Source organism: Syzygium oleosum, unplaced genomic scaffold, assembly GCF_021117445.2.
Source record: "Syzygium oleosum isolate NSW1041296 unplaced genomic scaffold, Sole_v2.1 Sole_v2.05, whole genome shotgun sequence".
NCBI classification, from domain to species: Eukaryota; Viridiplantae; Streptophyta; class Magnoliopsida; order Myrtales; family Myrtaceae; genus Syzygium; species Syzygium oleosum.
In genome coordinates, this window is record NW_026607489.1 from 2,115,981 (window position 1) to 2,127,778 (window position 11,798).

General features: G+C 40.2%; 1 protein-coding gene across 1 annotated transcript; it reads right to left on the reverse strand.

Annotated features, from left to right (window-relative positions):
- Window positions 1-1,818: 1,818 nt before the first annotated feature.
- Window positions 1,819-5,498, reverse strand: LOC130138134 (cytochrome P450 CYP82D47-like). The gene is made up of 2 exons (XM_056311254.1): window positions 4,478-5,498; window positions 1,819-2,633 (listed from the first exon to the last, which is right to left on the reverse strand). Exons 1-2 carry the CDS (start codon window positions 5,429-5,431, stop codon window positions 2,010-2,012), a joined length of 1,578 nt encoding a protein of 525 aa, XP_056167229.1. The 5' UTR covers window positions 5,432-5,498; the 3' UTR covers window positions 1,819-2,009.
- Between the last annotated feature and the right edge of the window lie 6,300 nt (window positions 5,499-11,798).

Consider the following 11,798-nt stretch of genomic DNA (forward strand, 5'->3'; position numbering starts at 1 on the left):
GCGTGGCGACCCTCGCCGGCGAAAGGCGAGGCCGCCCCTCGCCGGGAAGGGCTGGGTGAGGGCGGCCTTGCCCATGGCCGGCGAGGAGCGACCTCGCCAGATCTGGGCGAGGCGACCCTCGCCGGCGACAGGCGAGGCCACCCCTCGCCGCCGGCCGGCGAGGGGCGGCCTCCAGATCCGGGCGAGGCGACCCTCGTCGGCGACCGGGCGAGGGCGACCTCGCCGGCCATGGGTGAGGGGCGGCCTCGCAGATCCCGGGCGAGTGACCCTCGCCCGGTGGCAGCGAGGCCGCCCCTCGCCGGCCATGGGCGAGGCGGCCTCGCCAGATCTGGGCGAGGTGACCCTCGCCGGCGACTGGTGAGGCTGCCCCTCGCTGACCATGGGCGAGGTCGCCCCTCGCCAGAGCGGCCTCGTCTGTTACCAGCGAGGGTCACCTCGCCCAGATCTGGCGAGGTCGCCCCTCGCCAGTAGCCGGTGAGGGTCGCCTCGCCCAGATCTGGCGAGGTCGCCCCTCGCCCATGGCCGGCTAGGGGCGGCCTCGCCTGTCGCCTGCGAGGGCCGCCTCACCCAGATCTAGCCAGGCCGCCCCTCGCCGGCCATGGGCAAGGCCGCCCTCGCCCACCGGCGAGGGGAAAAAAGAAAAAAAAGAAAAGAAAGGAAAAAGGAAAGAAGAGGAAAAAAAAATGAAAAAAATTATTTAAAATAAAAAATGCTGATTGTACAGGCTGGAAAAAAATTATTTAAAATAAAAAATGCTGACTGTACACGCTAACTCATCCTCCGGCGAGCCACACTGGTGTCAAAAATTAATAAAAAATGCCACGTCGGATTTCCGGCCAAATTGACACTTAAGTGATCTCTTTTCCTCCGACTTGATACCAAAGTGTTCCGAAAAAAAGTTATTGCACCAAATTGTCCTCCGTACACAACTTATGGCACTTGTAGTGTCCTTTTGCCTTTAATTATTGGATGCTTCAAATGAGGAGAACACCCCTACTTATATGAAGACTCGATTGGTTACATCCATTGATCAACATTCGATTGAGTGGCCGATATCGCATCTCCTCGTCTACCAACTATTGGCATTTATGCCGAGAATTCTCTAGAACACAACACAATTACCGTATCGCCCGTCCTTGGGAATGTTTCGTAAGCTCTTGTAGGGTTTGGATGAGTATTCTTCGATATTGCACGATCCTTGGTGCATGGAAACCTCAAGACCATGATACAAGCATATGAGGTCAAAATCTTCTTTGCATTTTGTGTTGGAGTCAGACAACTTGAACCTGATAAAGGCGGTCATAGAACAAGAAAAGGCTTCGTGGGAAGAGGAGGGTCTTATCAAGGCCTACAAGTCTGAGATGGCCCATTTTGAAAAGCTAAGGCTAGCCCATTGTGCAAGAGAAGCAAATAAAGTCGCAGATTGGGTTGCCACCCATAGACGCAACTACCTCCCCAGAGACTGGCTCGCTAATCCCCCTAGTGTTTTATGGGATCTCATTGTCTTCGAGGCCCATGTTTTGTGTAATGGATAAACTACTTGAAGTAACGAAGCTCAGTTATCTTTTTTGACAAAAAAAAAAATCCATTCGCTTACCTCAAAGCAGTTGCCATTTTAAGAACTTATTATCTCCAGTTTGTGATTTTTTTTTAAATGATACAGCTTATGAATATATTCTCCAATATAATTTAGAACTAAATGGGTGCATTTGATTATTTGCTGACTGTTTTCTTATATAGAGTTCTCTGTTTGCCAGAAAAATACGAAAATAATCACGCGTGCGCTGTGCTGGGTTTTATAATAATCGACGTGCCGTCTAGACCAAGCATAATGATGTCTCCCATGAATGGGCATAGAGATATATTGTACACATAAGATTCATCATACGTGAATACATGTTTTCGCAAGAGAACACAAATGCATCCTCTTCGTAATTGTAAAGCTGATGATGGATAGAGAACTTTTGCCTGATAGTGTTTCTTATAAAGATTATCTCACCCTCCCATCTTTAGACATAAAGATGAGGAGGAAGGCGTGGAGTGAGAATCACTTCTAGAGGAGTAACTTTAGGGCTAGTGATTCCCATACCTGCCCTCATGTCCACCGGTCCATCCAATGCAGTCTCTATCTCGAAACTATGCAGCAAAGTCGCGAGTGCAATGTGCAGCACTTGAAGAGCGAAGGACACCCCCGGGCACATCCTTCTGCCACTTCCGAAGGGCAAATACTCGAAATTCTGACCCCGAACATCTAAATCCTTGTGCGTGGTCAGGAATCTCTCGGGCCGGAACTCGAGAGGATTGGGCCACACCTTTGGGTCCTGGTGGAGCTTCGAGATGTTGAACAGAAGCCGCGTGCCCGCAGTGACATGGTAGCCGCCGATCGTGCAGTCCTCGACAGACTCATGGGGCACGGAGAGGGGCGCGGCGGGATAGAGACGCATTGTCTCTTTGACGATCGCTTGGAGATAGACTAAGTTCTTGATGTCGGGCTCGGTCACTTGTCTCTCTTGTCCAATGTGAGAGTCTAGTTCTTGTTGAGCCTGCTTTAGGACATGTCGATTGTTGAGCAGAAGGGATAGAGCCCATGTTAATGTGACCGACGTGGTGTCTGTGCCTCCCGATATAAGTGCCTAGGAAAATACATACGTAGTTGTTCTTTATGCATGTCATTATTAAAACAAATATATAACTGATGCAACCAAACTGACAATTTCTAATACATCTAAACTTAATTTAGTTATAGTTAGAGTAAGGATGATGTTTTTTGCCGCAATAGTCGTACCTTCTTCTCACGACTTGATTCAGATATAGTTTTCTTTTATTCTATTCGTGAACCACAAGTGAAAATGACTTCCATTAGAAACTAACAAATTGAATTTGCGGTTCACATTGGGTACTTAACATGAATCTAGACATGATCTTTGACGGAAATAATAAATCTTATCATCTTTTGGCTCTTTGTTAGAAGTCCAAGTGAAAATGGCTTCCATAATAACTTATAAGAGTGATCTTTGACGTCAATGAATTGGATGATACCGCACGGTAATCTGCTTAGTCCAACGTTGGCATTGAAGACGTTGGACCGAAAGACTGGTCCTAAAGAAGAATTTTTATAATATTATGCGGAAGAAATTCCTGAAAGTTCAGAAATATTTAATTCAAAAACTTCAGATTAGAGCACGGAAGTTAATGGGTGGTTGAGATATTTGTGACTTTTGATCAATTTTCTTTGACTCTGTCGTCGATTTGAACTTCAGGTTTAAAGGTGCCTTTCACTAGACAAACGATTCTTGAAATATGATTGTTTAGTACATGAAAGAATAGAGATGAATTACTAAGCAAACAAAATATTGACCACGTTAAAACCATTCGAGATGGAAGTCTTTGATTTGCTGGACAGTTTAATTTTCGATGAATTTATTAGAAGTCTAACAACCTTGATATGTAAGATAAAGAGAAAAAGGTTTATATTCTTGATATATGCAAAAAAATTCGCTCTTGATTTATCACATTGATTTTTTGAATCAATAACTCTTCTTAATACCAATTCGCATGTATAAATTTATGAAAGATTTTTTATTGTGCTTAAAATAGTGCTGTGGATTCCGAATCTAACTGTGAAACTGGCTACTGATCTGTTGATGCGCCACTTCTTCAAACTTCAAATACCCAGTCATAATCAGTTTCTTCATTTAGTAAATCAATAACATAATTGTAGTACTAATATCTAAAACATTTATTCGTAATTTTATGTTGCGTGAGTGACCTATAAGCAATTTTTTCCTAACCCTAGGCGGCTTGGCCAGCACTAACGTAGACAATTTTTTTAAATTTGTTGAATTTTATTGAATTTTTTCTTCTTTTTTTCTTTTTTTTTTCTTTGCTTTTTTTTTTTCTAACCCCGGGTCTCCAAGGCCTTCGGCAGACCCTCGCTCCTTGGCTAGCAAGTGCGTTGCAACCCTCACCTGGATCCAAGGGCGCAAAGGTCCTCGCCCGTGGCTGAGAATGGCCGCAACACACTCGCCTCGACTAGGCAGACCCTCACCTATGGCAAGGATCGGCTATCGATCTCGCCGGCCTAGGGTTAGGAAAAGAATTAAAAGAATTAAAAATTCATAAAAGTTAAAAAAAATTAAAAAAGATTATCCACGTCAGCGCCGACCATACTATGTACGACGGTTGATGCTGACTAGACCACCACATCAGCGGTTTCCGGCCAAAATTAATCGAAATAATTAATATGGTAAATCGTTAAAAGGTTTAGGACTAAATTAGTAAAATTGAAAGGTTTAAGGCTAAATTGGCATAAATGTAATTAATTTATGATTTTTTTGGTAATTTTCCTAGTACATATGATAAATTGAATTCTAGACCATCCCCTTTGCTGAAATAGACGTTTTTACTTAATGGTTCAGATTCACTTATAATATATGTACGGGTCATATAATAATTTCTTCAAATTAGGAAAACTCACCAAACAAGTGGCTTTATTGATAGTATCAGCATCATAACTGGGCAGCTCGTCCGCAGTACCAAGAATGGAAAGCATCACGTCCATGAAATCTCGGTCACCTTCGACCTTTCCACAAGCCCTCTTGCGCTTGTGCTCATCCAACCACCCTCCGACCACATCGTCCAATTCCTTGGCCGTCCTCTTCATTGCCTTAACGTAACCTCCGATGTCGAACCACCTCAAAAAGGGCAACACATCGGACACGACAAATTGACCAGCCAACTCGAAGAAGCTCCTCAGCGCGATCCGACACCTGTCATTCTGGTCCTCCTCTGATGCCATCGTCGTCCCAACGTATCGCTTCCCCACCACCATCTTGAAGATAAGATTGAAGTTTAGGGCGTTGAACCAACTCTTCATCTCGATCGGCATGTTTTCTTGCACGCTCGACCGTTCGTAAGCCTCCTTTATTGATGCTCTTACCTCAGCTTCCCGCACGTGCCGGAGTTTCTCGAGGGTGTGGTTCGAGAGGAGCTCTAGGGTGGCGATCTTGCGCACTTGCCGCCAGTAGGGGCCATACGGGCTGAACCCGAACATGGCATAGCTGTAGCCAAGGAGCTCGCCAGCGAGGTACTTGGGGCGGTTGGAGAATGCCTTGTCGTTGGTGGTGAAGCACTCTTTGGCGAACTCTGAGCCGCTCACCACTATGGCCCGATGCAAGCCGAGCTTGATGGAGAAGATCTGGCCGTACTTGTCGGCCATCGAGCCCAAGGTTATGTGGGTCGGATCCGGGCCACCGAGAAGATGGAGGTGGCCTGTCAGGGGCCATGCGCCAGCGGCCAAAGGTGGTGGTGGATTTTGGCTGCTCCGTTTCTTCTGAAGAATTCTTGTTATCAAAAAAGAGAGGAAGGTGACCAGGGCAAAGAGGCCAGCTATGGCCGCTTTTAGTGAAGTGTGATTTTGAAGGAGTTCCATGGTTCTAGTTGAGGATAACTGTGGGTTTGAGAAGGACTACTATTTATAGAGGAATCGTGTGGAGAAAATGGCTTGACCGTTTCTTCATTACTCATATCTTTTCTTGCTATAGAACTCAATTTTCCCGTAAAATGGTGAAGAGGGATAAATCACGCAATACATTGTTTTAACATTATTATAATAATCATGCATCCATGACTGAGTCTTTAATTGGAGCTATTATTGCTTTGGCCCCTCTACCCCAAAGGTTCGAGATTGATGAGTCAACCTATCTTCATCCAATCAGCGTGTCAGATCTTAAAACGTCTCTTCACATGAGGTAAAATAAGCGTAATAAATAAGTTAATATTCGATCACAAAAAAAAAAACAAGTTAGTCGAAGGTTCATAACTCTCAACGTGACTCAATTTTGTGATCTCATGAAAAATAATGTGGTTCTTTTGCCACTAGGTTACCATGCTCCGTGATTTAAATCGGTGCACGTATTCCCACAAACAATTGCAATTCATCGACGAGCTCACAGAATAATACATCATTATCTATATAAAAAGTATTTCCACCTTAAATGTTCAATGAATTAAACGGATGTTATATATGTGCATGAGCTCAAGAAAATACCGTATGGAAATTGGTTTAAGGATAAATTATGAAATTTGAAAAATAGGAGGTAAGATAAATGAAAATTTACAAGCAAAACAAAATATTTCACGTGACATGAACAAATGCACAAACATGTATACGTTTCAATCCTTTTTTTTTTTGGAGGAATAATTCATCCTTTGTACACGTTTCAATCGGGCAACAACCGCTCGCGGAAAACATGGCCTATTCTTTGATTTTGTTATTATAGAAGTCTTTTCTTTTATGAACCGATGATCATCTCAGAATTTTCTCTTGTTGCAACAAATACGTATGAATTGGCAAACTGACTCTTAATAAATTAAAAAATATTGGGCATTCTACATCTGGTAAGTTTAGATAAATTAAACATACTTTTTGATAGATTAAATGAATAAACCGTGGTTCCCGACTATCGGCATAGGTCCCCCAAATCATTAAACAAAGGAAAAAATAATTCATATTGCACTAGAAATTACTATTCATGGTAATGAAATGAAATTATGTTCTATTCCGCTAGAAGGAAAACCTCCTTCCACCTACTAACTTAAGCTTTTAAGTTGTACATTATTACTAGATATCAAAACTAGTTCCGGTTCAGTTTATTAAGTTTTGTTTATCTACACATGATTTCCCACCAATCATTAACTTTAGTTTATGAATTGGACATTCTAACACTCCCGTCCAGCATTGGAATGATAGGGAACAATAAAACTTTTTTTTTATATTATCTTAAAACTTCGAATGGCATGTATACTCAATTCATCGCAATTATAGGAACATGTCATCTTGGAACACCGATGAGAAGTCATAACTAAACTTAGTTCTTATTTCAGAATCATCTTTGAGAGTTGTACTACACCTTGTTAGGCTCGTGGTTTGTTCGTTCTTCGATCTCGTAAAAAGGAAAGAACCCATCTATAACATGCTCTGAAATTCCATCCATAGCGACGATTACGACCCAATGGAAGCGTGTTAGTTTATAGCACTGTCAAAAGAGCTAGCGATTGAAATATGTGCAATTACCCTTCTCAGCCTTATTTAATGTGACATCTGGAAATTTCGTAATAATATATATGTGATATTGAAAATTTTCCGTGTTCAATAATGATATTTAGATTATAAAGCGAAGTATTATTTAGCTTGATATTTGTGTGGACGCGGAGAAATCTGTGCAATTACCCTTCTCAGCCTTATTTAAATACAGCTCTTTTGGCCTTATTTAATAACTTAGTTTTTGTGGAGCACCGAGATATCTTCAATTCATTGTAAATCAACTTGTCTTGTTCTATTTGGGAAGAGTTTTTGTCGTTTTAGTCTCATCAGTTGGGTAGTGGTCTATTAATTTTCTTGTTTAAGTATGGTGGTATGAATTTACGTGAATAATTGGGCTTTAATTAATGAGAGTCCTTGTTAGCCATACTTAATTAAGAAAATATCTTGATTTTAAATATACCAATGACACATAACACGGGAGAAATAGTGCATTATAAAAATTTATTTTTTTAGATATTTAACGAGTGGCCCCAATCCACATGTTAACAAAGGGGCTACTTGCCAACAAAATTCATAAAGGAGCAAGGCAATGTGTTAGCGACATAAAATAATTGGATTAGCCACAGAAAAAGAGCAATAATGGCTAATCTGAGGTGATTAATTATGTTATCTGTCTGATTAGGACATTAACCATTGACGTGCCCCCCTCCGGTCCCTTTATAATTGAGCACACGATCTTCTTAGGTCAATTATAGAACATAAAAAATGATGGTCCTAGCGCTAGCATTCACTTTCCTATCCGGACGGGAGTTATCTAACTACTCTTCATGATATTTCTTTTACAGGTTGATTTTATCTAATTATTCGGACTCCCAAACTTAAATTTGCAAGTTCAACTGAATATCTGTTGAGCTTTCGAGAAGGAACAGTTCAGTTTCCAAATGTTCGATCGCAATTTACATATATCTATATATGGAGCAAAACATCATACTAAATCTACACATTTTCATCTGTTGATTACCCAATGACTGCCTAAGGGAAGTCCTTAGTAATACGTACTTTATGATTAAGATATATGATATCACTTATATGATCGAGCTAAAGTCATATAGCTAATGCCAGGCTCGAGTCACATATAATGTTAAGCATACGGAAAACCTAGATCGAAGAGCAAACAAGGAAAAAAAAACAATGAATTGAAGATTCGTATTTTCAAGACATGGAAATTAACTAAAGTGAAATGAACCTTGAAGGTTTGTGTTAGGGCTCATTAAATGTAATTAGAAAATACAAATATGAAGACTTCCTTCTTCATTGTTATTTTCTAACTAAAGGAATAGTATTCGACCAAAACGAAGTAGAAAATTTGGAATTGCTCAATCACCAGCCTTTTTAGGATTCGGTGTGCCCTTATTACTTAATGGGATGATACCATAAAAAATCCCAAAGCGGTACTCATGTGACAAATTTACCCCAAACTAATTTTTTGACTACCAAAAACCCCAAACTGGTACACTTATGAAAGATTTATCCTCCGGTGACACAACCTAAATTTAAAGAAAAAGATAATCTCGCTTAGGTTTCATTTGTTTCGCTGATTTTCCGACGTTCGGTTAACGGAAAATAAACTAGTCAAAATATTTTTCCACAATGAAAAAAAACACTTTCAAAAGTGTGGAAAATGATTTCCTCATTTTGAAAAAGAGGAAATCGATTTTCATCATCTTTCCTCTCTAAACTCCTTCACATTCCTTTTCATTTTAATTATTTCTTATTTTTCTTTTCTTTTTCCTTTTTATTTTTTAAATATTTTATTTTTTTTAATTTTAATTCTTTTCTTTTCTTTTTTTCTTTTCTTTCTTCCTCTGCCGATCGCCGCCCACAGAAATAGCCGATCGCCCACAAGTGAGGACATGCTAGACCATGGCTGGGGAGCTCGAGCCTCATTGGATCTAGCAAGTTCGAGCTTGCTTGAGGCCGACGAGCTCGAGCCTTACCAAATCTGATGAGGCGAGGCTCGGACTCGCCCGAGCCTGGTGAGGTTCAAGCTAGCCGGCCTTGGGCGAGCTTGTCTCTCGCCTGAGGCTGGTCGCCGACCGTCGTGATGGCCAGCAAAAGAAGAAAGAAAAGAAAAGACAAGAAGAGAAAAAAAGAGAAAAGAAAAGAAAAGAATATAAAAAATTCAAAAAAAAAATTCAAAAAATAGATTTTTTTAAAATTACAAAAAAATGGTCACGTTAGCGTTGACTATACCACGTAAAACAGCTGAGTCCACATCAAAAATTTCTGACCAAATGACAATGATGAAAATCAAATGAGATTTTCTTTAACATACGACAAAAAATATTTTCCAGTTCATTTTTAAGTCTCAGCCAAACACCAAAAAATATTATCATTTTCCTAAAAAATGACTTTATGAAAAACATTTTCCAAAAACTTTACATTTTTCACGAAACGAACAGAATCTTAGTATCACTAGCATTACTCTCTCTCTCTCTATCTCTCACTCTCAGAGAAATTGAATGATATTCTCTCCAATCATGCCTTAGATCAGACATCACGAGCATGTAAGTGTAACTAAAAATGTATATGGCCATTTCCCGAAATTGCAATTTCTCGATCAAAAAATTGATTGAGAAAAATATTATCCCATCTAATACATATAATCTTTTTATATAGGGATAGTTATGAATAGTGTCTACATGAGAACTTACGGTCATCACTCAAACATATAGATGTAAATAGTAGAGCTTATTAAAGTATCTTACATTGTTTGACTAAGTGGTTCATGAGTTTTTTACATGCATTTGATTTCCATTCACCTATAAGTTTAAATATTTAGTTTGGACTCTCCAACATAATATCATAATAAAATCTGCTCCAACTTATTTCGTGTGTGTGGCACTATTTGTCAAAGTCCACGTGTTATTTCTAATCTAGTTTACATGTGAGAGAGGATGTTAAAGTATTGCACATAATTTATTTAGGAGTGTTAGGATACACGTGTGACCTGTAATAGTGAAATCCCAAATCGGAGAATTAATGTGATATAGAGCAGTTAATATATATCTTAGTTGACCCAAAACTCGCTAGCTTTAGCTTTTGAGTAAAAGTGGGTCTAATTGGATATGTTAACAGGCTCGAATTTAGACTCTTTCTTGGTGATCTCCCCAGGCGAAAGGTATTTGGCTTCTGCTATGTTTCCGCAACAAGGAGTTTATATGTTCTTTTTATAGACTATCTAATGATTGTTTGCGGAAGACGAAAAATAGGCTTTTCCACTAACCTGCGGTTGATGTAATAAGTCTTTGCATCAACATCCAGGGACAAGCCCTCTGATAGACAACGAAATGGTGTAGCACGAAAGTTCATGCGGCACCCGGTGACGCAGCGTTCCGCGAATAATTCAAGCAAAACCTTGCTTAGAGAGAAAAATCTCGAAATTCAATATTGATGATAAGAATGTTCTGTCTTCAAAACAACCCTAAACACCCTTTTATAGGGGTTAAACCTAATTACAATAGGGAACCTAATCATAATAGGAAAGTTACCTAATCTAAATTGGAAACCTAATCATAATATGAAAGTTACCTAATCTAAATTGGAAACCTAATCATAATAGGAAAGTTACCTAATCTAAATTGGAAAGCATAAAATATCAAAATTAGAAAATCGCCTTTTTAAATTAACTCATAAAAAATATCCGATGTCGTCGATCGGGTCCACCGGTTCTAGTCACATCACTGTTTCGCCTTCCGTTTGGACTTCTGCCTGTCCAATCGGTCCAAAAACGCACCACTAATAGATTCCGCATCATTCTCCTCCACTTGAAAAGAACTCGTCCTCGAGTTAAAATCAGGATCTGGATAAAACGGCTCTGTGGACTCATGAAATGGTGACAAATCAGCAACATTAAAAGTGTTGGATATGCCCATGCTATGTGGAAGGTCTATAACATAAGCATTATCGTTGATTTTCTTGCTGACAGCGTAAGGTCCATACTTCTTTGGCTGTAATTTACTGTAAGATCCAGCTGGTAATCGCTCTTTACGAAGAAAAACCATGACTTGATCACCTACCGCAAACACCTGCTTCCGCCGGTGCTTATCTGCTGCAGCTTTATACTTCTGATTAGCTTCCTCCAGCTTCTGTTTGACTTCACGATGCACCTCCACAATCTGTTTAGCCATATGATCCGCTGTTACACTTTTATCCGCTTGCTTAGGCAACTGTACCAAATCCAGTATGCGAGGCGCCTTTGTATAAACAACGAGAAAAGGCGACTTGCCAATAGAACTATGAACTGCATTATTATAAGCAAACTCTGCTTGTGATAAAGCAACATCCCATTGCCTCGGCTTATCTCCACAAATGCTTCGAATCAAGTTTCCCAGAGTTCTATTAACCACCTCTGTTTGCCCATCAGTCTGCGGGTGAGCTGTGCTACTGAAATTCAAAGATGAATCAAACAGTTTCCATAAAGTCCGCCAAAAATGCCCTAGAAATTTACTATCCCTATCTGAGGTAATAGACTTGGGCACACCATGCAAACAAACCACTTCCTTAAAGAATAATCTGGCCACACTTACTGCATCAGAAGTTTTCCTACAAGGAATGAAGTGCGCCATCTTGGAAAATCTATCAACCACAACGAAAACAGAATCCACCCCTCTTTGTGTCCGTGGTAAACCAAGCACAAAATCCATGGACAGATCTTCCCATATATTGTTAGGAACAGGTAAAGGCATATACA